We start from the raw sequence: 26,262 nt of genomic DNA, 5'->3' as shown, positions 1-26,262 counted from the left end.
AATTAACCATAATATTATCTAGGAGTTTAGTAGCTTCTCCTAAAGTAATTTCCATAAAAGTGCCTCCCGCGGCCGAATCTAAAAGATTTCTAGAAGCAAAATTCAATCCGGCATAAAAAATTTGTATAATCATCCACAAATTTAAACCATGAGTAGGGAAATTACGTATCATTAATTTCATCCTCTCCCACGCTTGTGCAACATGTTCATGATCAAGTTGCTTAAAATTCATAATATCGTTTCTAAGAGAGATGATCTTAGCGGGAGGAAAATATTTAGAGATAAAAGCATCTTTGCACTTATTCCAAGAACCAATACTATTTTTAGGCAAAGACGAAAACCACACTTTAGCATGATCTCTAAGCGAAAACGGAAATAGCTTCAGTTTAACAATATCATTATCAACATCCCTCTTCTTTTGCATGTCACACAAATCAACAAAGCTATTTAGATGGGTAGCGGCATCTTCACTAGGAAGGTCGGCGAATTGATCTTTCATAACAAGATTCAACAAAGCAGCATTAATCTCACAAGATTCAGCATCATTAAGAGGAGCAATCGAAGTGCTAAGAAAATCATTATTGTTGGTATTGGTAAAGTCACACAATTTGGTATTATCTTGAGCCATCGTGACAAATAAGCAATCCAACAATCAAGCAAACAAGAAAAGAGCGAAAAGAAGTGAACGGAAAAGAGGGGGCGAATAAAACGGCAAGGGTGAAGTGGGGGAGAGGAAAACGAGAGGCAAATGGCAAATAATGTAATGCGAGGGAGATGAGTTTATGATGGGTACTTGGTATGTCTTGACTTGTGCGTAGACTCCCCGTCAACGGCGCCAGAAATCCTTCTTGCTACCTCTTGAGCACTGCGTTGGTTTTCCCTTGAAGATGAAAGGGTGATGCAGCAAAGTAGCGTAAGTATTTCCCTCAGTTTTGAGAACCAAGGTATCAATCCAGTAGGAGTCCACACGCGAGTCCCACGCACCTACACAAACAAACAAGAACCTCGCAACCAACGCGATAAAGGGGTTGTCAATCCCTTCACGGTCACTTACGACAGTGAGATCTGATAGAGATGATAGGATAATATTTTTGGTATTTTTATGATAAAGATGCAAAGTAAAATAAACGGAAACAGAAATAGCAAAGTGTCGGAAGATTAATATGATGGAGAATAGACCCGGGGGCCATAGGTTTCACTAGTGGCTTCTCTCAAGATAGCATAAGTATTGCGATGGGTACACAAATTACTGTCGAGCAATTGATAGAATTGAGCATAGTTATTAGAATATCTAGGTATGATCATGTATATAGGCATCACGTCCGCGACAAGTAGACCGACTCCTGCCTGCATCTACTACTATCACTCCACACATCGACCGTTGTCCAGCATGCATCTAGAGTATTAAGTTCATGAAGAACAGAGTAATGCATTAAGAAAGATGACATGATGTAGAGGGATAAACTCATGCAATATGATATAAACCCCATCTTTTTATCCTCGATGGCAACAATACAATACGTGCCTTGCTGCCCCTACTATCACTGGGAAAGGACACCGCAAGATTGAACCCAAAGCTAAGCACTTCTCCCATTGCAAGAAAGATCAATCTAGTAGGCCAAACCAAACTGATAATTCGAAGCGACTTGCAAAGATAACCAATCATATATAAAAGAATTTAGAGGAGATTCAAATATTGTTCATAGATAATCTTGATCATAAACCCGCAATTCATCGGATCTCAACAAACACACCGAAAAAGAAGATTACATTGAATAGATCTCCACAAGAGAGGGGGAGAACATTGTATTGAGATCCAAAAAGAGAGAACAAGCCATCTAGCTAATAACTATGGACCCGAAGGTCTGAAGTAAACTACTCACACTTCATCGGAGAGGCTATGGTGTTGATGTAGAAGCCCTCCGTGATCAATGCCCCCTCCGGTGGAGCGCCGGAAAAGGCCCCAAGATGGGATCTCACGGGTATAGAAGGTTGCAGCGGTGGAAATAGGGTTTTGGCTCCGTATCTGATGTTTTCCGGGTACATGGGTATATATAGGAGGAAGAAGTACGTCGGTGGAGCAACGAGGGGCCCATGAGGGTGGAGGGCGCGTCCAGGCGGGTAGGCGCGCCCCCCTACCTCGTGCCTTCCTCGTTCGTTGCTTTGTGTAGACTCCATGTCCTCTGGATCACGTTCGTTCCGAAAATCACGTTCCCGAAGGTTTCATTCCGTTTGGACTCTGTTTGATATTCTTTTTCTGCGAAACACTGAAATGGGCAAAAAACAGCAATTTGGGCTGGGCCTCCGGTTAATAGGTTAGTCCCAAAAATAATATAAAAGTGTATAATAAAGCCCAATAAACATCCAAAACAGAATATAATATAGCATGGAACAATAAAAAATTATAGATACGTTGGAGACGTATCAATCGGTATGTTACTTGCCCGAGATTCGATCGTCAGTATCTCAATACCTAGCTCAATCTCGTTACCGGCAAGTCTCTTTACTCGTTCTGTAGTGCATCATCCCGTACCTAACTCATTAGTCACATTGCTTGCAAGGCTTATAGTGATGTGCATTACCGAGAGGGCCCAGAGATACCTCTCCGACAATCGGAGTGACAAATCCTATTCTTGATCTATGCCAACTCCACGAACATTTATCATGATATGAGGAAATAAACAATAACTTTATTATTGCCTCTAGGGCATATTTCCTTCAATGGACTACCTGCTAGGTTCTTTCGACGGAATTGGGCACTTCTAAAAACTGAGATTGTTGTTGTGGTCCACGAGTTCTTTGCTTCTGGTGTTATGCCTGATGGAGTTAATAACATGGCTATTGTGCTAATTCCTAAGGTTCCTCATCCGAAGGACCTGAAAGATTTTAGGCCGATAAGCTTGTGTAATGTTATATATAAGATTATCTCAAAATGTATGGTGAACAGACTGCGGCCCATTCTGACTGACCTCATATCTGAAAATCAGAGCGCCTTCATCCCTGGGAGGCTGATCTCTGATAACTATATAATTGCGTTAGAATGTCTCCACCATATTCAGTCGGTAAGAAACAATGCAACTGGTCCTGTGCTTACAAGCTTGATCTTTCTAAGGCCTATGACAGGGTGGACTGAAGTTTCTTGGAAAAGGCCTTGGCTAAATGGGGCTTCTCGCCCATCTGGATTGCTCGTGTTATGGCTTGTGTCACGTCGGTGAAGTACTCGGTAAAATTTAATGGGAAGCTACTGGAGTCCTTCCCTCCTTCAAGGGGACTCCTTCAAGGTGATCCATTGTCTCCATTCCTCTTCTTATTTGTAGCTAATGCTCTTTCTGCGTTGATTGAAAAGCCTGCAAGGGAAGATGGTCTTAGTGGAGTCAAGATAAGTAGAGGTGCTCCGGAGATTACACACCTGTTGTTTGCGGATGATTCACTTCTATTTTTTCATGCAACAAATCAGCAGGCATTGTTAGTGAAAGGGGTGTTGAACACATTTGCGACGGCAACTGGACAACTTATTAACCCGTCGAAGTGTTCCATTCTATTCTCAAATCAGTGTCAACCTGATGTGGTTCAAGAGGTAAAAAACACGTTGGATATCACCCAAGAGGCGTTCGAGCCAAAGTATTTGGGCTTGCCGGTTCCCGAGGGGAGGATGCATAAGGGGAATTTTGAGACTATCCAAGAGCGTTTGAGGAAAATTCTTGTGGATTGGAGTGAGCAGTACATGTCGTCCGGGAATAAGGAGGTCCTTATCAAATCAGTGGCACAGGCCATACCAGCATATGTTATGAGTGTATTCAAAATCCCGGCTTCGGTCTGTGATGATCTAACACGGATGATACGCCAGTATTGGTGGGGGTGGAGAACGGGAAGAAGAAGATGGCCTGGATGAGTTGGGATAAATTGAGACTGCCTAAATCCATGGGAGGTATGGGTTTTAGGGACATGAGGGCGTTTAACCAGGCGCTGCTAGCTAAACAAGGCCTGGAGGCTCCTGGATAAGCCGGATAGCCTATGTGCGCGTCTGTTGAAGGCAAAATACTATCCTTCTGGTCAGCTTTTGGATACGGTGTTCCCGGGCTCCGGGTCAGAGGTGTGGAAAGGAATTCTGCATGGCCTTGAGTTGGTCAAGAAAGGCGTCATTTGGCGAGTCGGTAATGGCTTGAAGATTCGTACTTGGTGAGACCCTTGGCTGCCTCGGCCTTATTCCTTCCGTCCGCTCACTCCGAAGGGGAACTGTCGCTTCAATAGGGTCTCTGATTTTTTGGATGGCAATGGAGCATGGAAGCAAGACCGGTTGAGGGAGTTTTTTTGGCCGATGGATGTTGATCACATTCTGAAAATCAGAACCTCTCCTTGCCAAAGAGATGATTTCTTGGCCTGGTATCCGGGAAAAAGTGGTGGGTTCACGGTGAGAAGTGCCTACAAGTTGGCTACACATGATCATAATGTTGTCGCTGCCAATGGTGCGTCGAGTACTACCCCAGAGGGGAACCGGGCTGGGTGGAACTACATTTGGAAGTCCGGGGTACCTCAAAAATTGAAAATCAATGCATGGCGATGTGTGACAGGGACGATGGCAACACAGAGTTGTAAGGTCTTCAGACACTTAGCGACGCGCTCAACCTGTCAGCTATGCGGGGTGGAGGAGGAGGACTCGTTTCATGCATTGATAACTTGTTCACATGCGCGAACGCTCTGGACAAATATGCGTCGTCGTTGGCCACTCCCTGAAGATGATCTTCTTATCCATGATGGGAAGGAATGGCTAACTTCATTGCTGGCAAAGTGTTCGATCGACGTCCGAGATATGCTAATTATGTTCATTTGGCGGATTTGGCAGCTCCGTAATGATTTGAACCACGGGAAGGAAGTGCCTCCTGTGCCAGCCACTGTCGAATTCTTGGACAGTTATTACAAGTCCATAAAGCTCGCTGCGCGTTACACTACGGAGGAGATTATTAAAGGGAAAATGTCAACCTCATCTGTGATGGTGCCAACCCAAGGAGACAAGCCCTCGGCGGCTCCCTGGCCGGCACCGCTGCTAGGCAGGGCGGCGCTGTCAGTTGATGGTTCTTTCCTGCATGAGGATGGCTCTGCGGCCGTCGGTATGGTGCTTCGGAACGACAAAGGCGAGATCCTAATGGCAGCTTACCGTTTCATCTTCTACTGCAATGACCCACTCGAGGCAGAACTGCATGCGATTATGCAGGGGTTGGCCCTAGCATTACAACATTCTAACCTGCCGGTGGTGGTTCAAACGGACTCCTCTGAAACACTGTCTAGCTTGACAAATGATGCACTTCTTCGTTCGGCATATGGACAAATCGTCCTGGAGATCAAGGCCCTTTTAGGTATTAGGGAGTTTTTTCCTTCAAAGATTAGTAGACTTCAAAATAGAGTTGCCGATCGGTTGGCTAAGTATAGCCGCACCGAGCGTGCCACGGCTATTTGGCTTGGCTCGGCTCCACCATGTATCGAGGATTTGTGGCCTCTCGACTGTAACTCTATATCTATGCAATAAACTCCCTTTACCCCCGGAAAAAAAAGTACAACACAATTGCTAGGACGCTGGCATCCGAAGACGAGGCAATCCGCACGAGCTGGAAAAGAAAACAAAAGAGAACTAGGTAGACTCCTACTAGTAGTATATAACCGGAGGCGGAGGTGCGTGGCGCGCACGGCCCGAACCAAAAATCCGAGCCACGGCTTTGCCTCCGATCGCATGGACGTCGGTCGCGTCGCCCGAGGGAGCATGGAGAAGACGACGGAGACGGCCACGTTCCCGGAAGACGTGGTCCGCGAGATCCTGGCGCGCGTTGCCGGCGCCGCCGCCCTCTTCCGCTGCGCCGTGGCGTGCAAGCGATGGCGGGGCCTCGTGTCCGACCCCGCCTTCCTCCGCGGCCGCTGGCCGGACCCGCCCGCCCTCGCCGGCTTCTTCGTTCAGGTGCGGAGCTACAGGGCGCGAGGGCCGGCCGTCGCCTCCGCTCCGGCACTCGTCCCGGCGCGCGGAAGCCCGCTCGGCCGCGCGTGCCGCTCCCTGCGCTCCTTCGTCTCGTGCGCCGCGGGCCTGCTGGACGACGCGGTGCCGTTCGTGTCGGGCGACGGCCTCCTCCTCGTGCGCCTCATCGACGCGCCGACCGAGGTCCCCGGAGGCGTCCGGCTGGCCGTGTGCGACCTGATCGCCGGCACGTGCGACGAGCTGCCGCCGCTGCGATGCCGCTTCGACTTCCGCATGAACAGCTGCGCCGTGGTGACCTTCGCCGACGGCGGCCGCCGCCGCCCGGCCTTCTTCAAGGTGCTGTTCCTCGTCTTCAACCGCGACACGTTGAACTACGACCTCTGCACTTACTCGTCCACCGAGCCGAGCTGGGGCGCCCCGATAGTGTGCTTCAGCAGCGTCATGCTCGCCGTCGTGGACGGCGACGCCGTCGTGCGCCGGGGCACGGCGCACTGGCTCGTCAGAGACCGGTGGAACGGACTCTACACCTCGATTCCACCACCAAGCGACCGTCATGAGCACACGACATGCCTCGGCGTCGCCATTGACGACGGAGCGCTGTCGCTGCATCGCCTGTGCAAAGAGCCAAAGATTGCCTCCAGCTAGAGGTCTGGACACGTCGAGACGCGGAAACGAGCGGCGATGGCGTCACCGTAGAGTGGCTGCAAACCAAGGCTGTCAAGCTGAAATGGCCAAAGAACAACAAGACTGACAAAGTAGAATGCTTGCGCCTGCACGAGAGAAGCGGCGCATTGTTCGTCGAGGACGTCTACGAGCGCATGTACACCGTCGATCTCGAGACCGGGGAGATGGATGTGGTGACAGGCCTGTTTTGGCGACTCCGGTCGCAGACGTCGGTGCTCTTCGAGATGGATTGGCCGGCTTTCTTCGAGTCTCGCTTGGGGGCCGACAAGCTAATTAAACGGACAGAGAACCCATGAGAATTCCTATATTCCTAGTGTTTGATTTGAAATCATTTGAAACTTTCTCTTGTTCTTCGCGGCATGACAAGCCAGCAGGTAAGATCTTCAGGAACCTATGAGTCATTAACGATGAACAGAAGAAAAATACTCCCTCTATAAATTAATATAAGAGCGTTTAGATAACTAAAATAGTGATCTAAATGCTCATATATTAGTTTACGGAGGGAGTACTTGATAAACACCAGTTTGCAGTTTAAAGTTGTGATTATTCTTAGACATCCATTTGCATCTTTTATTCTGTGCTTTTTCGTGAGGAACCCTACGGTGTTGATCGACGATACTCGTATCTATACGTTTTCATCTCAAAATTAGGATGAACTATTCTCACGAAACTATCCAGAGAATAGCCAATGTCTCCTAGCTACATCTGGTCCAAAAAGACCCCCAAAAAAAACAAGGGCAGAACCGGTGGTTTCATGACAACCAGAGTGGTACTATGCTGATTGCTGGATGGCACTGCTTGTGTTGCCTTGCCTGTGGTTATCACCTTGCAGCCTTGCAGGGCCCTGATGAATAAGCAACAAGTGCCAGCATAAACACGACCATCTGTTTGGCCCAATTTTGGAGACTCTCAAATCGCGCACACGGCGGTGCCCTTCGAGATTGATTGGCCGGCTTTCTTTCCGTCTCGCTTGGGGAGAAACAGACAGAACCGAGTGCGAACCCATGAGAATTCCTATACTCCTAGTGTTTGATTTGAGCTTGACATTTGTAGCTTACCACTGTTGTTCATAAAGGCATGACAAGAGTAAGAGCTATAGGAACCTTAAAATTCTTGACAATGGACAAAAAAACATGGACACCAGTTTGCAGTTTACAGTTGTGACTCTTCTTGACAACCTTCTGCAATTTGCACCCTTCGCTCTATCATCGCTCATCTTCTTTATTCCTTTTATGCTAGGAACCCAACAGTGTTGATAGGGTATCGTATTCATATATCTATACCTTTTTATCTCACAGATTAGTTGGTGTGTGCTAGCTCCATCTCATCTAAAAAGCCCCCCCAAAAAAATACAAGGGCGGAACCAGTGGTTTCATGAAAACCAGAGTGGTTTTATGCTTGATGCAACTGCTTGCCTTGACTCTGGTTATCTTCTTGCAGATCCTGATGAATAAGCAACAAGTGTCAGCATAAACATGACCATCTGTTTGAGAAAGGGGCCTACAAACTAGGGCTGAAGTTGGACGAGGAATTCAAATACACAGTACCATATGAGCATTGAATTAATGGATGTCATTTTATACAACAGCTATGTGAATATTGTCTAAAAAACTGTAGGTATCAAGGACCACCTAATCACACCTAGATACCAGAATACACGTACCAATTATAAAAAATGCCCCAAGGCTACTACATTATATAGCAAGATAAACCACTATGCAATGCTGATACATCAGCAAGAAAATGAACTTCTGCAAATAAGAGAGGATTTAGCAAGGAAATAGCACTGTAGGAGTGTGGAAAAGCATAAAAGGAAATCTGAATAGCACACTGAACTTACAATCTTACTGTCAGATTGAAGTTGCTGAATTGGGAAAAGATGCTTAGGAGTAGTCACAACAAAAATGTGCAACATCCTGGATTCCGCCACGTCTGCTGTACCATTCTTCTCATTCAAGTCTGGTGCTAGTTTCTGTCAAATGAATAAAAAATTAGCAAAGCTAGCGGCAGATTGACCAGCCATGCAATTATACAGTGTTGACTGATAACATTAGAAGGCACAACATAGCCAGAAGATTTCATGTAATGGAATGGACGGAAGAATTCTCAACAAGGAAAATATATTTATGCTAGGTTTATTATGTACTTCCTCCGGTCCTTTTTACTCCGAATATAAGATTTGTCTGAAGTCAAACTTTGTAAAGTTTGACCATATTTGTATGCAAAATTATCAACATCTACAATAATAAAGTATAATATGAGAATTAAATTCACGACGCACCTAATGATATTGATTTCGTATTGTGAATGTGGATATTGTTTTTCAATAAAGCTGGTCAAACTTTCTAAAGTTTGATGTCAGACAAATCTTATATGCGAAATAAAAAGGACCGGAGGGAGTATAGCATTTATTTGCAATTCCATTTTGTTCAAGAATGAGCTGAACCATCAGTGCATAACTACTAACGCCTTACATAGTATTCAACAATGTCAGTCAGAAATAACAATATCGAACCTGCATGCTCTCATTTCATTACAAAGGAAAACATCTCACCTACATAAACCACAATTTCTAATGTTCAACGGCAAATTTTGAAATAAGATACATTCTTTGAAGCAATATTGGTTGGGCTATAAGATTTAATAATCTCACAATCTTACCGGTGAAGTTGAATGAACTATAGGAGATAAGGAGACGGGCACTATGGCTGCTTGAGGAGTTGCAATTTATTTTCCAAGTTGCACTCCTCCTCTAATGTGCTGGTGTTAGTGTAGGAATCAACTAAGAGTATTTCATTTATGCATACAGTAAAGATGAAGTAGCAGCAAGGAGGTATTAGTAAAAGTGTCTGCCTAAGTCACAGCATCCAAGCTCAAGCAAGTAATGATGTACTACCTCCGTCCCAAAAATAATACGTTTTTGCAGTTCAAATTTGAACTGCAAAAGTGTCTTATATTTTGGGACGGAGGTAGTATTAGTAAAGCAATATGCATAAGTACCACAATCTTTGTCAACTCGATGCAATAATGAATGCTCAAGCAAGCAAAGAGGTATTAGTAAGAATGTGTGCGGTGTGCCTAAGCACCATAAATGTTTGTGAACTTACAGCAGTGAACAAAGCTCAAGCTGACTTTTCCGAGCCTGCTACCTCCTGTCATGGAAGTGCTTGAAGAGAGGAGTTGTCCCCTGCATGAAAGAAAATGTGTGAAAATCATGAGTTGTTCACCATAACTAAAAGATTAGAACAGGTACCAACTAAATAAGGTAAAGTACTACTCCCTCCGTCCCATAATATAAGAGCGTTTTTGACAGTGTCAAAAACACTCTTATATTATGGGACGGAGGGAGTGGCTAACTATTTCGTGCTAACCTGTTTAACATTCTTGATCTATTCTTCCATGCAACTAAACCATCCAGCGGTTGGAGAACTTCAAAGCAGTGTTTGGTTTACTTTAACTTGGTGTAAACATCTCCATGAAAATGCAAAGAGATATTTGAGTTTTCATGGCATATGGTGTGCATCATGTGAAAGTTCATAGACGTGATGTGGATTTGAGGAGTGAATGATGCATGACCCAACTCAGAGTTTGCTTCCCTTGCATGCTTTTCTGATATGCCAACATGATGATTCAGTTTGTTGCCTGAGAAATAACAGGGCCAGTAAGTAGTTTTCGTACTGCACAATAACTTGTCAAGGAGGAATGCCGAGTGCTGGTGCAACACCAGATCTTATTAACTCGGTATTAACAAATCTTGTATCCTTCATCTTAAGGCTATTGTCAATGAAGATAACTAGGACGAATTGGTTAGATCCAGTGCTGTCCATGTGTAACAAGTTAAACAGTTTGTGAGATCCACCTCTCTTTCCCTGATATCGTGTATCTAGAAAAACATTGCTTTCACTGCCCTTCTCATTTCTTCCACTCCACATGATAGTGTTCATCCTAAGTTCCTCTCCAACCACATGGATAGGAAGTGGAGTTCCATAGTACTGAGAAGCAGCACCAATAGAAATATTCCGCACATCAGCATAAGTTTCCTGATTTTTCTCTTCTTCCAACGTAAACAGCCCAATTTCTTCAAGGTCGCTACTTCCATCCCTTTGTTCTGAATAGCAGTTATCTTCAGTATTCTGTTCTGGACCATTTCCTGCCAAAATTTCTTGAGAGTCTCTTCTTGGTTCCATCAAACGGTCAGATCTTTTATACATTCCTACAAGTGCATTTGCGACATATACATCAGAGATCAAACCCATCTTTATAATAGAAGCATGCACTTGTCTCCCTAAATCAATAGCACATAGGTCAGCACATCCACGCAAAATTCTTGCAAAGGTAACACGGTTGGCACGCAATCCACTGTGCTGCATTTTGGAGAAAAGATGAAGAGCTTCATCGCTACATCTGTTCTGAATATAACCCAACATTAGCATTGCATATGAATTTATGCTCCAACTTCTCATGCTATGGAAAAAACTACAAGCACTGGCAATGCATCCGCACTTGACATAAAGGTCTATGATAGCATTTCCAACAATGGCATCCATGTATTCAGAACCAATCTTTACAAGATAGGCATGAACCTGTTCACCAGCCTCCTTTGCTCCTATATCAGCACATGCACTGAGAACAGTTGAGCAAGTGAAATGATCAGGACGCAGACCAGTACGATATTCATTGCAGAAGAGCAGAAGAGCTTTCTCTGGCAGGAAATTCCAGCAATACCCTGAGAGCATCGCATTAGTTAAAACTAGATTTCTTGGAAACTGTGTGTGGGAAAATAACTCAGCAGCACACTCAATGTGATGGCATTTTGCGTACATGTTCACTAGGGATGCACTAACAAAGTCAGCAATCAATATCCCAACTTTAAGAGCCAGAGCATGAATCTGCTCTCCCTTATCCATGTCTTCAAGTCCTGTGCATGAATTTATGATAGTAGCAACACAGTGCTGATCTAATAGTGCTCCAGACTTTCTTAACCCTCTAAAATAACCAAATGCTTTTTCAAATTGGAGGTTCTTGACACAGCCTGCCATGACTGCAGCCCATGATACAATATCTCGTGACTCTGAAGTTCTGAAGATTGCTTCAGCGTGCATCAGCGATCCAATTTCAGAGTATACCGATATAAGAGCATTACATACATTAATATAAGAGAAGCTTCCAGATTTCAATGTATAAGCATGTACTTGCTGAACTTCCTCTTTGATATGACAGATATCCAGAACGGTGACCAGATCCCCTTCCCTTAAACTGTGGCCCGAGGAAAGAAGATGCTCGACTAGCTTCACTGCTTCATCCTGACAACCATTTGAGTGATAGCCTGATATAGCTAAAGAATACAAAGATGCATCACGCCTTCTAGCTGCAGCAACAAGCTGTCCAATGTACTGAGTATTACCTACCCTCCCGGCTGACTTGACCAGCTCAGACACAACATAACAATCTCTTCCCAACCCCACTTTCAGTGCATAAACGTGAACATTCCTACAAAGCTCAAACATTCCAAGAAAAGCAGCGACGCCAGCAGCTAACCTCAATGTTACCACATCCATTGCAATGCCAACTCTATGCATATCCCTGCAAAGCTTAGCAGCCTCCACAACACAGTCATTCTCAATAAAACCTGAAATCATTGCATTCCAAGCAACTGAGCTCTTCACCGGAATTTCACTGAAGATCCTAAAAGAGCAGCCTACATTGCCACATTTCGCATACATATCCACAAATCCAACCTCCACAAACCTATCAACACCCAAGCCAGACTTGATCACCAATCCATGTACCATGAGCCCCAGCTCCATGACACCAGACCTGGCACACGCATTCAGCGTCGCCGAGATGACAAACCGGTTTGGCTTCACCTCGGAGGACAACAGCCCCTTGAACACCCCGATGGCATCAACCCAGAGGCCCCGGCTGGCGTGTGCGGAAATGACGGTGCACCAGGACGCCACGTCCCTGTGAGGCATTTCGTCGAACAGATGGCGGCAGGCAACCAGGGAGCCACCCTTGGCGTAGGTGTCCATCAGGACGTTGGAGACGAGCGTGTCGGGGGCGAAGCCGCGCTTGAGGACGTGCCCGTGGACGGCGCCGGCGCCGGCGGCGAGCGCGTCGAGCGCGCAGCGGCGCAGGAGGCGCACGTAGAGGCGCGCCTCGGAGGACGGCAAGAGGAGCTCGATGGGTCCCACAATGGCCAGTACGGCAGATACGCTGCCATGCGCCCCGCCGCCCCGCGCAACCGAGCCGGTGGTGGCCGCGGCGGCGGCGGCGGAAGAGAGGAGCCTAGATGGGGTCGGCTTGGAGGAGAGCGCGGAGTGGAGGAGTAGAATGGGGAGAGACCGTAACATAAGCGAGGTGGCGAGTGGGTCGCCGGGGATGGACGACGGCGGCGGCGGCGGCGGTGGAGAAGGACGGGATCTCCACGCGCATAGTCGCCGGCAAAATGGGCTTGAAGGCGATGGCCCAGATTGGTAAGAGAGTGATGGGCTCCTCCAGCGACTGGCTGTAAGAACTGTTGGAGCTTCTCCTGACCGTCTGATCAATGTTTGGAGGGCCTGGCTTGAAACGGATGAATCTGGTGAGAGTTTCACCGAAGAGGAAAAAAGTGCCTCGAACGATCTTGCTTGTTTACTATCAGAACGCCCGTGCATTGCTACCGGCTATAGCGGATATAATTGAATCAAACAAATGATTGTTGATCTTCAAAATCAAAGGTCATTTCTTTCTCATCCCAACTATCCGTCCTGATCCCCTCCCCTCACGGAAAGTGTGGTTGTTCGAACTATCTGTAATGTTATCTCAAGTACATGGACCCAAAAAACCATCCCACGCACTCTTTACTTTTTCTGTCGGACTCTTTTCTTCTCGCTCGGTTTCCCGCCATAGCGGAACATTTCTCGTTGGGGCCCTCTCCTTTTAAAACCGGGCGACGCCAACCTCACCTTCACCATGGCGCCCTCTCTCATTCACACCGTACTTCTTCACGGGCCACCAAGGAGGAGTCCCCCGCCAACCATCCCGCTCTCTGCCATGATCCCCTCCCACCGTGTTCGTGTCAATATGCCACCCCTATTAAGGAGTAGGATATGTGGGCCGCCCGTGATGCCCACGAGCCAAGAAGGCAGATCCAATGTCTCCTGAGTCCTAAGCCATTACCACGCTGTAACATATAGTTGAATGTCGTGCATTCCACAAAAATATGATTTTCGTTGTTGGGCATGCAACTGATACGCCACCGTGTCGTCTTTTTAGCGGTAAAACTTCCAATCTATTCATCATCAATCATGATAGTCCAATGAATAATAGAAATAATAAAAATTGCATCCAGATCTGTAGACCACATAGCGACGACTAGAAGCACTGAAGTGAGCCGAAGGCGCGCCGTTGTCATCGCCCTTCCCTCACTAGAGCCGAACAAAACTTGTTGTAGTAGACAGTCGGGAAGTCGTCGTGCTAAGACCCTATAGAACTAGCGCACCAGAACAACAACCGTCGCCGTTGAAGAGAAGTTTAGATCGAAAGGATCCAACCTGCAGACACATGAACAAAACAGACAAATACTAAGTCCATGTGGATCAACCGAAGACAAACGTCGACCAGATCCCGCAAGATCTGCCGGAGACAAGCCTCCACATGCCCTTCGATGACGCTGGAAGCACCACCAGAACGGGGGCTAGGTGGGGAGAACCTTGTTCCATCTCCAGAGAGCCGTCGCCGCCTCGTCTCTCTGAGCAGGACAAAAACCCTAAGAAAAACTCAGAAAAACATCCAAAAACAAAGCCCTCCCGCCGACAATGGCAGGGATCCACCACGCCTCCATGGCCCTAAGGCCACAAGAGATGAAGCAGATCGGCATCGGTGCCGGTGGGAGGCAGAAGAAACCCTAGCGGCAGCTAGGTAGGCGCGCTCTTTCCTGGCGGTTGGCTATGAGCATGTCGCCACCGTGTCCGTTATTAACTCTTGAAGCAACCAAGCAATGCATTTAACCTTCTATCCTAACTAAAAAATTATACAACTTGATGGAAAAAATGTGAATTGCTCGCTCATGCAATTTGTCACATTTTCTAAAGTAGAAAAATTATTTTGCTCAGACAGATATAACAAACAGAAAAACCCCAACTCCCATACAGATCCACATCCACATGTGTCGCATAATATAAGTAGGCCACATGTGTCCACATATTTTTTGACGCGACAAGTGGACATCCTACATAATCTCACGTTAATGATAGATTCAGCTAAACTGTTGTACCAAAACACAATACACTTCAAGTAACCTACTACTGATCCTAGTTAATTTCCCCATGCGTTCCAAGGAGAGCATATATATTTTAGTAATTCAACATTAGTTGTATCTCACATACATATTCAAAATATTCTTGTACACCAGGCTACTTGGCGACTTCTTTTTTACCGGTAAATCACTCTCCTTTTATTTTATTTTATTTTATTTTCAACAAAAAATGTTTCTCAGAGTGATATGTGAAAGGATATATCGACAACCATAATAAAATATCAATAGCTAAAAACTCTTTAATCAAAGAATTTAACAATGTATCCATGATGCATTTGACATTGATTCCTTTGTATAAATGTTGCCTTTCCATAGATTTGGGATTTAAAGATTGATTAGAGATCACCGTGATTGATTCTTTCCCATAACGACATTACTAAATCTAGAAAATAAAAATCGGATTAAGTATATTAGTGGGCTAAAACTAGTGGGGAGGTTTAATCGGAATGAAGGCGACACTACAAACTGTTGGAAATATGCCCTAGAGGCAATAATAAATGGTTATTATTATATTTCTTTGTTCATGATAATTATCTATTGTTCATGCTATAATTGTGTTATCCGGAAATCGTAATACATGTGTGAATACATAGACCACAACGTGTCCCTAGTAAGCCTCTAGTTGACTAGCTCGTTGATCAACAGATAGTCATGGTTTCCTGACTATGGACATTGGATGTCATTGATAACGGGATCACATCATTAGGAGAATGATGTGATGGACAAGACCCAATCCTAAGCATAGTTCAAAGATCGTGTAGTTCGTTTGCTAGAGCTTTTCCAATGTCAAGTATCTTTTCCTTAGACCATGAGATCGTGCAACTCCCGGATAACGTAGGAGTGCTTTGGGTGTGCCAAACGTCACAACGTAACTGGGTGACTATAAAGGTACACTACGGGTATCTCCGAAAGTGTCTGTTGAGTTGGCACGGATCGAGACTGGGATTTGTCACTCCGTATGACGGAGAGGTATCTCTGGGCCCACTCGGTAATGCATCATCATAATGAGCTCAATGTGACTAAGGAGTTAGCCACGGGATCATGCATTACGGTACGAGTAAAGAGACTTGCCGGTAACGAGATTGAACAAGGTATTGGGATACCGACGATCGAATCTCGGGCAAGTAACATACCGATTGACAAAGGGAATTGTATACGGGATTGATTGAATCCTCGACATCGTGGTTCATCCGATGAGATCATCGTGGAACATGTAGGAGCCAACATGGGTATCCAGATCCCGCTGTTGGTTATTGACCGGAGAGGCGTCTCAGTCATGTCTGCATGTCTCCCGAACCCGTAGGGTCTACACACTTAAGGTTCGGTGACGCTAGGGTTGTAGAGATATTAGTATGCGGAAACCCCGAAAGTTGTTCGGAGTCCCGGATGAGATCCCGGACGTCACGAGGAGTTCCGGAATGGTCCGTAGGTGAAGAATTATATATGGGAAGTCCAGTTTCGGCCACCGGGAAAGTTTCGGGGGTTATCGGTATTGTACCAGGACCACCGGAAGGGTCCCGGGGGGTCCACCGGGTGGGGCCACCTATCCCGGAGGGCCCCATGGGCTGAAGTGGGAAGGGAACCAGCCCTTAGTGGGCTGGGGCGCCCCCCCCATGGGCCTCCCCCTGCGCCTAGGGTTGGAAACCCTGGGGGTGGGGGGCGCCCCACTTGGCTTGGGGGGGAAGCCACCCCCCCTTCCCCCTTGGCCGCCGCCCCCCCTTGGAGATCTGATCTCCCAGGGCCGGCGCCCCCCCAGGGGTCCCTATATATAGTGGGGGGAGGGAGGGCAGCAACAACACAGCCCCTGGCGCCTCCCTCTCCCCCTGCAACACCTCTCCCTCTCGCAGAAGCTTGGTGAAGCCCTGCCGAGATCCCCGCTACTTCCACCACCACGCCGTCGTGTTGCTGGATCTCCATCAACCTCTCCTTCCCCCTTGCTGGATCAAGAAGGAGGAGACGTCGCTGCTTTGTACGTGTGTTGAACGCGGAGGTGCCGTCTGTTCGGCACTCGGTCATCGGTGATTTGGATCACGGCGAGTACGACTCCATCAACCCCGTTCATTGGAACGCTTCCGCTCGCGATCTACAAGGGTATGTAGATGCACTCCTTTCCCCTCGTTGCTAGTATACTCCATAGATGGATCTTGGTGATGCGTAGGAAATTTTAAAATTCTACTACGATCCCCAACAGTGGCATCATGAGCCAGGCCTATGCGTAGTTACTATGCACGAGTAGAACACAAAGCAGTTGTGGGCGTAGATGTTGCCAATTCTTCTTGCCGCTACTAGTCTTATCTTGTTTCGGCGGTATTGTGGGATGAAGCGGCCCGGACCGACCTTACACGTACGCTTACGTGAGACAGGTTCCACCGACTGACATGCACTAGTTGCATAAGGTGGCTAGCGGGTGTCTGTCTCTCCCACTTTAGTCGGAACGGATTCGATGAAAAGGGTCCTTATGAAGGGTAAATAGAAATTGGCATATCACGTTGTGGTTTTATGTAGGTAAGAAACGTTCTTGCTAGGAACCTTTACAAGCCACGTAAAAACTTGCAACAACAATTAGAGGACGTCTAACTTGTTTTTGCAGCATGTGCTATGTGATGTGGTATGGCCAGAAGATGTGATGAATGATATATGTGATGTATGAGATTGATCATATTCTTGTAATAGGAATCACGACTTGCATGTCGATGAGTATGACAACCGGCAGGAGCCATAGGAGTTGTCTTTATTTTTTGTATGACCTGCGTGTCATTGAATAACGCCATGTAAATTACTTTACTTTGTTGCTAAACGTGTTAGCCATAGAGGTAGAAGTAATCGTTGGCGTGACAACTTCATGAAGACACAATGATGGAGATCATGGTGTCGTGCCAGTGACGAAGATGATCATGGTGCCCCGAAGATGGAGATCAAAGGAGCAAACTGATATTGGCCATATCATGTCACTATTTGATTGCATGTGATGTTTATCATGTTTTGCATCTTATTTGCTTAGAACGACGGTAGTAAGTAAGATGATCCCTTATAATAATTTCAAGAAAGTGTTCCCCCTAACTGTGCACCGTTGCGAAGGTTCGTTGTTTCGAAGCACCACGTGATGATCGGGTGTGATAGATTCTAACGTTCGCATACAACGGGTGTTGACAAGCCTAGCATGTACAGACATGGCCTCGGAACACACGCAATACACTTAGGTTGACTTGACGAGCCTAGCATGTACAGACACGGCCTCGGAACACGGAGGACCGAAAGGTCGAGCATGAGTCGTATAGAAGATACGATCAACATGGAGATGTTCACCGATCTTGACTAGTCCGTCTCACGTGATGATCGGACACGGCCTAGTTAACTCGGATCATGTTTCACTTAGATGACTAGAGGGATGTCTATCTAAGTGGGAGTTCATTGAGTAATTTGATTAGATGAACTTAATTATCATGAACTTAGTCTAAAATCTTTACAATATGTCTTGTAGATCAAATGGCCCACGTTGTCCTCAACTTCAATGCGTTCCTAGAGAAAACCAAGCTGAAAGATGATGGCAGCAACTATACGCACTGGGTCCGGAACCTGAGGATCATCCTCATAGCTGCCAAGAAAGATTATGTCCTAGAAGCACCGCTAGGTGAAGCACCAATCCCAGAGAACCAAGACGTTATGTACGCTTGGCAATCACGTGCTGATGATTACTCCCTCGTTCAGTGCGGCATGCTTTACAGCTTAGAACCGGGTCTCCAAAAGCGTTTTGAGAAACATGGAGCATATGAGATGTTCGAAGAGCTGAAAATGGTTTTCCAAGCTCGTGCCCGGGTCGAGAGATATGAAGTCTCCGACAAGTTCTTCAGCTGTAAAATGGAGGAAAATAGTTCTGTTAGTGAGCACATACTCAGAATGTCTGGGTTACATAACCGCTTGTCTCAGCTGGGAGTCAATCTCCCGGATGACGCGGTCATTGACAGAATCCTTCAGTCGCTTCCACCAAGCTACAAGAGCTTTGTGATGAACTTCAATATGCAGGGGATGGAAAAGACCATTCCTGAGGTATATTCGATGCTGAAATCAGCAGAGGTGGAGATCAGAAAGGAACATCAAGTGTTGATGGTGAATAAAATCACTAAGTTCAAGAAAGGCAAGGGCAAGAAGAACTTCAAGAAGGACGGCAAGGGAGTTGCCGCGCCCGGTAAACCAGTTGCCGGGAAGAAGTCAAGGAATGGACCCAAGCCTGTGTTGGAAATATGCCCTAGAGGCAATAATAAATTGGTTATTATTATATTTCCTTGTTCGTGATAATCGTTTATTATCCATGCTAGAATTGTATTGATAGGAAACTCAGATACATGTGTGGATACATAGACAACACCATGTCCCTAGTAAGCCTCTAGTTGACTAGCTCGTTGATCAATAGATGGTTACGGTTTCCTGACCATGGACATTGGATGTCGTTGATAACGGGATCACATCATTAGGAGAATGATGTGATGGACAAGACCCAATCCTAAGCCTAGCACAAGATCGTGTAGTTCGTTTGCTAAGAGCTTTTCTAATGTCAAGTATCATTTCCTTAGACCATGAGATTGTGCAACTCCCGGATACCGTAGGAATGCTTTGGGTGTACCAAACATCACAACGTAACTGCGTGGCTATAAAGGTGCACTACAGGTATCTCCGGAAGTGTCTGTTGGGTTGGCACGAATCGAGACTGGGATTTGTCACTCCGTGTAAACGGAGAGGTATCTCTGGGCCCACTCGGTAGGACATCATCATAATGTGCACAATGTGACCAAGGAGTTGATCACGGGATGATGTGTTACGGAACGAGTAAAGAGACTTGCCGATAACGAGATTGAACAAGGTATCGGGATACCGACGATCGAATCTCGGGCAAGTAACATACCGATTGACAAAGGGAATTGTATATGGGATTGATTGAATTCCCGACATCGTGGTTCATCCGATGAGATCATCGTGGAACATGTGGGAGCCAACATGGGTATCCAGATCCCGCTGTTGGTTATTGACCGGAGAACGTCTCGGTCATGTCTGCATGGTTCCCGAACCCGTAGGGTCTACACACTTAAGGTTCGATGACGCTAGGGTTATAGGGAATAGATATACGTGGTTACCGAATGTTGTTCGGAGTCCCGGATGAGATCCCGGACATCACGAGGAGTTCCGGAATGGTCCGGAGGTAAAGATTTATATATGGGAAGTCCTGTTTTGGTCACCGGAAAAGTTTCGGGTGCTATCGGTAATGTACCGGGACCATCGGGAGGGTCCCGGGGGTCCACCAGGTGGGGCCACCAGCCCCAGAGGGCTGCATGGGCCAAGTGTGGGAAGGGACCAGCCCCTAGGTGGGCTGGTGCGCCTCCCACAAGAGGCCCAGGGCGCAGGAAGGGGGGGAGGGGAAACCCTAGGCTCAGATGGGCCTAAGGCCCATCTAGTGGGGCGCCCCCCCTCTCTTCCCCCCTTGGCCGACCCAACAGTGGCATCATAGATTGATCTTGGTGATGCGTAGAAAATTTTGAATTTCTGCTACGTTCCCCAACAGTGGCATCATGAGCTAGGTCTATGCGTAGTTTCTATGCACGAGTAGAACACAAAGTAGTTGTGGGCGTCGATGTTGTCAATTTACTTGCCGTTACTAGTCTTATCTTGATTCGGCGGCATCTTGGGATGAAGCGGCCCGGACCGACCTTACACGTACTCTTACGTGAGACAGGTTCCACCGACTGACATGCACTAGTTGCATAAGGTGTCTAGCGGGTGTCTGTCTCTCCCACTTTAGTCGGATCGGATTCGATGAAAAGGGTCCTTATGAAGGGTAAATAGAAATTGGCATATCACGTTGTGGCTTTTGCGTAGGTAAGAAACGTTCTTGCTAGAAACCCATAGCAGCCACGTAAAACATGCAACAACAATTAGAGGACGTCTAACTTGTTTTTGCAGGGTATGCTATGTGATGTGATATGGCCAAAAGGATGTGATGTATGAGATTGATCATATTCTTGTAATAGGAATCACGACTTGCATGTCGATGAGTATGACAACCGGCAGGAGCCATAGGAGTTGTCTTAATTTATTGTATGACCTGCGTGTCAATGAAAACGCCATGTAATTACTTTACTTTATTGCTAACTGTTAGCCATAGTAGTAGAAGTAATAGTTGGCGAGACAACTTCATGAAGACACAATGATGGAGATCATGATGATGGAGATCATGGTGTCATGCCGGTGACGAAGGTGATCATGCCGCGCCTCGAAGATGGAGATCAAAGGCGCAGGATGATATTGGCCATATCACGTCACTTTATGATTTGCATGTGATGTTTATCATGTTTACATCTTATTTGCTTAGAACGACGGTAGCATAAATAAGATGATCCCTCACTAAAATTTCAAGAGACGTGTTCCCCCTAACTGTGCACCGTTGCGAAGGTTCGTTGTTTCGAAGCACCACGTGATGATCGGGTGTGATAGATTCTAACGTTCGAATACAACGGGTGTTGACGAGCCTAGCATGTACAGACATGGCCTCGGAACACATGCGAAACACTTAGGTTGACTTGACGAGCCTAGCATGTACAGACATGGCCTCGGAACACAAGAGACCGAAAGGTCGAACATGAGTCGTATAGTAGATGCGATCAACATGGAGATGTTCACCGATGATGACTAGTCCGTCTCACGTGATGATCGGACACGGCCTAGTTTGACTCGGATCATGTATCACTTAGATGACTAGAGGGATGTCTATCTGAGTGGGAGTTCAATAATCAGATGAACTTCATTATCATGAACATAGTCAAAAGGTCTTTGCAAATTATGTCATAGCTTGCTTTAGTTCTACTGTTTAAGATATGTTCCTAGAGAAAATTTAGTTGAAAGTTGGTAGTAGCAATTATGCGGACTGGGTCCGTAAACTGAGGATTGTCCTCATTGCTGCACAGAAGGCTTATGTCCTTAATGCACCGCTCGGTGTGCTGAACCTCAGCGTCGTCTGTAGATGTTGCGAAACATCTGACATACACGTTTTGATGACTACGTGATAGTTCAGTGCGTAATGCTAACGGTTTAGAATTGTGGCACCAAAGACGTTTTTGAAACGTCGCAGAACATATGAGATGTTCCGAAGACTGAAATTGGGATTTCAGACTAGTGCCCACGTCAAGAGGTATGAGACCTCTGACAAGTTTCTTAAGCCTGCAAACTAAGGGAGAAAAGCTCAATCGTTGAGCATGTGCTCAGATTGTCTGAGTGCCACAATCGCTTGAATCGAGTGGGAGTTAATCTTCCAGATGAGATAGTGATGGTTCTCCATAGTCACTGCCACCAAGCTATTAGAGCTTCGTGATGAACTATAACATATCAGGGATAGATGATGATCCTTGAGCAACTCGCGATGTTTGACACCGCGAAAGTAGAAATCAAGAAGGAGCATCAATTGTTGATGGTTAGTAAAACCACTAGTTTCTAGAAGGGCAAGGGCAAAAGGGATACTTCATGAAACAGCAAATCATTTGCTGCTCTAGTGAAGAATCCCAAGGTTGAACCCAAACCCGAGACTAAGTGCTTCTGTAATGAGGGGAACGGTCACTGAAGCAGTACTACCCTAGATACTTGGTAAATGAGAAGGCAGGCAAGGTCGACAGAAGTATATTGGATATACATTATATGAATGTGTACTTTACTAGTACTCCTAGCAGCACCAGGGTATTAGATACCGGTTCGGTTGCTAAGTGTTAGTAACACGAAATAAAAGCTGCGGAATAAATGGAGACTAGCTAAAGGTGAGATGACGATGTGTGTTGAAAGTGTTTCCAAGGTTGATGTGATCAAGCATCGCATGCTCCCTCTACCATCGAGATTTGGTGTTTGCGTTGAGCATGATTGGATTATGTTTATCACAATACGGTTATTCATTTAAGGAGAATAATGGTTACTCTGTTTATTTGAATAATACCTTCAATGGTCTTGCACCTAAAATGAATCTCGATCGCAGTGATACACATGTTCGTGCCAAAAGATATAAAATAGTAATGATAGTACCACATACTTGTGGCACTGCCATTTGAGTCATATTGGTATAGAACGCATGAAGAAGCTCCATGTAGATGGATCTTTGGACTCACTAGTTTTTGAAACGATTGAGACATGCGAACCATGTCTATTGGTATATATGCATGAAGAAACTCCATGCAGATGGATCGTTTGGACTCACTTGATTTTGAATCACTTGAGACATACAAATCATACCACATGGGCAAGATGACTGAAAGTCCTCGTTTTCAGTAAGATGGAACAAGAGAGCAACTTGTTGGAAGTAATATATTTGATGTGTGTAGTCCAATGAGTGCTGAGGCACGCAGTGGATATCGATATGTTCTTACTTCACAGATGATTTGAGTAGATGCTGAGAATATTACTTGATGAAACACAAGTCTGAATTATTGAAAGGTTCAAGTAATTTCAGAGTGAAGTTGAAGATCGTCGTGACAAGAGGGTAAAATGTCTATGATATGATCATAGAGATATCTGAGTTACGAGTTTGGCACACAATTAAGACATTGTGGAAAGTGTTTCACAATTAATACCGCCTGGAACACCACAGTGTGATGGTGTGTCCGAACATCATAACTACACCCTATTGGATATGGTGCATACCATGATGTCTCTTATCGAATTACCACTATCGTTTATGGGTTAGGCATTAGAGACAACCGCATTCACTTTAAAAGGGGCACCACGCAATTCCGTTGAGACGACACCGTTTAGAGAAACCTAAGTTGTCGTTTCTTAAAAGTTTGGGGCTGCGATGCTTATGTGAAAAAGTTTCAGGCTGATAAGCTCGAACCCAAAGCGGATAAATGCATCTTCATAGAATACCCAAAACAGTTGGGTATACCTCCTATTTCAGATCTGGAAGCAAAAGTAATTGCTTCTAGAAACGGGTCCTTTCTCGAGGAAAAGTTTCTCTCGAAAGAATTGAGTGGGAGGATGGTGGAGACTTGATGAGGTTATTGAACCATCACTTCAACTAGTGTGTAGCAGGGCACAGGAAGTTGTTCCTGTGGCACCTACACCAATTGAAGTGGAAGCTTATGATAGTGATCATGAAACTTCGGATCAAGTCACTACCAAACCTCGTAGGTCGACAAGGATATGTACTACTCCTGAGTGGTACGGTAATCCTGTCTTAGATATCATGTTGTTAGACAATACTGAACCTACGAGCTATGGAGAAGCGATGGTGGGCCCATATTCCGACAAATGGTTAGAAGCCATGAAATCCGAGATAGGATCCATGTATCAGAACAAAGCATGGACTTTGGTGAACTTGCCCGATGATCGGCAAGCCATTGAGATAAATGGATCTTTAAGAAGAAGACGGACGTGGACGGTAAGGTTACCGTCTATGAAGCTCGACTTGTGGCAAAGAGTGTTTTCACAAGTTCAAGGAGTTGACTACGATGAGATTTTCTCATCCGTAGCGATGCTTAAGTCCGTCGGAATCATGTTAGCATTAGCTGCATTTATGAAATCTGGCAGATGGATGTCAAAACAAGTTTCCTTACCAGTTTTCGTAAGGAAAGGTTGTATGTGATACAATCAGAAAGGTTTTGTCGATCCTAAGGATGCTAAAAGGTATGCTAGCTCCAGCGATCCTTCCATGGACTAGAGCAAGCATCTCGGAGTCAGAATATACGCTTTGATGGAGTGATCAAAGTTTTTGGGTTTATACAAAGTTTGTTAGAAACTTGTATTTACAATAAAGTGAGTGGGAGCGCTACAACATTTCTGATAAGTATATGTGAATGACATATTGTTGATCCGAAATGATGTAAAATTTCTGGAAAGCATAAAGGGTTGTTTGAAAGGAGTTTTTCAAAGGAAGACCTGGATAAAGCTGCTTACATATTGGGCATCAAGATCTATAGAGATAGATCAAGACGCCTGATGATACTTTCAAAGAACGCACACCTTGACATGATTTTGAAAGAGTTCAAAATAGATCAGCAAAGAAGGAGTTCTTGGCTGTGTTACAAGGTGTGAGTATTGAGTAAGACTCAAGACCTGACCACAGCAGAAGAGAGAGAAAGGACGAAGGTCGTCCCCTATGCTTTAGACGTAGGCTCTACAGTATGCTATGCTGTGTACCGCACATGAAGTGTGCCTTGCCATGAGTTGGTCAAGGGGTACAATAGTGATCCGGGAATGGATCACATGACAGCGGTCGAACTTATCCTTAGTATCTAGTGGACTAAGGAATTTTCTCGATTATGGAGGTGAAAAGGAGTTCGTCGTAAAGGGTTACGTCGATGCGAACTTTGACACTAATCCGGATGACTCTGAGTAGTAAACCGGATTCGTATAGTAGAGCAGTTATTTGAAATGGCTCCAAGTAGCGCGTGGTAGCATCCACAAGATGACATAGATATTCGTAAAGCACACACGGATCTGAAAGGTTCAGACCCGTTGACTAATAACCTCTCTCACAAGCATAACATGATCAAACCAGAACTCATTGAGTGTTAATCACATAGTGATGTGAACTAGATTGTTGACTCTAGTAAACTCTTTGGATGTTGGTCACATGGTGATGTGACCTGTGAGTGTTAATCACATGGTGATGTGAACTAGATTATTGACTCTAGTGCAAGTGGGAGACTGTTGGAAATATGCCCTAGAGGCAATAATAAATTGGTTATTATTATATTTCCTTGTTCATGATAATCGTTTATTATCCATGCTAGAATTGTATTGATAGGAAACTCAGATACATGTGTGGATACATAGACAACACCATGTCCCTAGTAAGCCTCTAGTTGACTAGCTCGTTGATCAATAGATGGTTACGGTTTCCTGACCATGGACATTGGATGTCGTTGATAACGGGATCACATCATTAGGAGAATGATGTGATGGACAAGACCCAATCCTAAGCCTAGCACAAGATCGTGTAGTTCGTTTGCTAAGAGCTTTTCTAATGTCAAGTATCATTTCCTTAGACCATGAGATTGTGCAACTCCCGGATACCGTAGGAATGCTTTGGGTGTACCAAACGTCACAACGTAACTGGGTGGCTATAAAGGTGCACTACAGGTATCTCCGAAAGTGTCTGTTGGGTTGGCACGAATCGAGACTGGGATTTGTCACTCCGTGTAAACGGAGAGGTATCTCTGGGCCCACTCGGTAGGACATCATCATAATGTGCACAATGTGACCAAGGAGTTGATCACGGGATGATGTGTTACGGAACGAGTAAAGAGACTTGCCGGTAACGAGATTGAACAAGGTATCGGGATACCGACGA

At 45.6% G+C, this 26,262-nt stretch overlaps 1 protein-coding gene across 1 annotated transcript; it reads right to left on the bottom strand.

The window, feature by feature from the left end:
* Positions 1–7,654: 7,654 nt before the first annotated feature.
* Positions 7,655–13,302, bottom strand: LOC123160330 (putative pentatricopeptide repeat-containing protein At3g25970). The gene is made up of 4 exons (XM_044578135.1): positions 10,018–13,302; positions 9,754–9,833; positions 8,487–8,618; positions 7,655–8,089 (listed from the first exon to the last, which is right to left on the bottom strand). Exon 1 carries the CDS (start codon positions 13,300–13,302, stop codon positions 10,339–10,341), a length of 2,964 nt encoding a protein of 987 aa, XP_044434070.1. The 3' UTR covers positions 7,655–8,089; positions 8,487–8,618; positions 9,754–9,833; positions 10,018–10,338.
* Positions 13,303–26,262: the final 12,960 nt, after the last annotated feature.

Source organism: Triticum aestivum, chromosome 1D (assembly GCF_018294505.1).
Source record: "Triticum aestivum cultivar Chinese Spring chromosome 1D, IWGSC CS RefSeq v2.1, whole genome shotgun sequence".
NCBI lineage: Eukaryota > Viridiplantae > Streptophyta > Magnoliopsida > Poales > Poaceae > Triticum > Triticum aestivum.
This window is presented reverse-complemented; position numbering and strand designations above follow the sequence as displayed.

What these genes read in the sequence shown, in the direction of transcription:
- LOC123160330 (XM_044578135.1), bottom strand. Translation starts at nt 13,302, where the DNA reads ATGCACGGGCGTTCTGATAGTAAACAAGCAAGATCGTTCGAGGCACTT.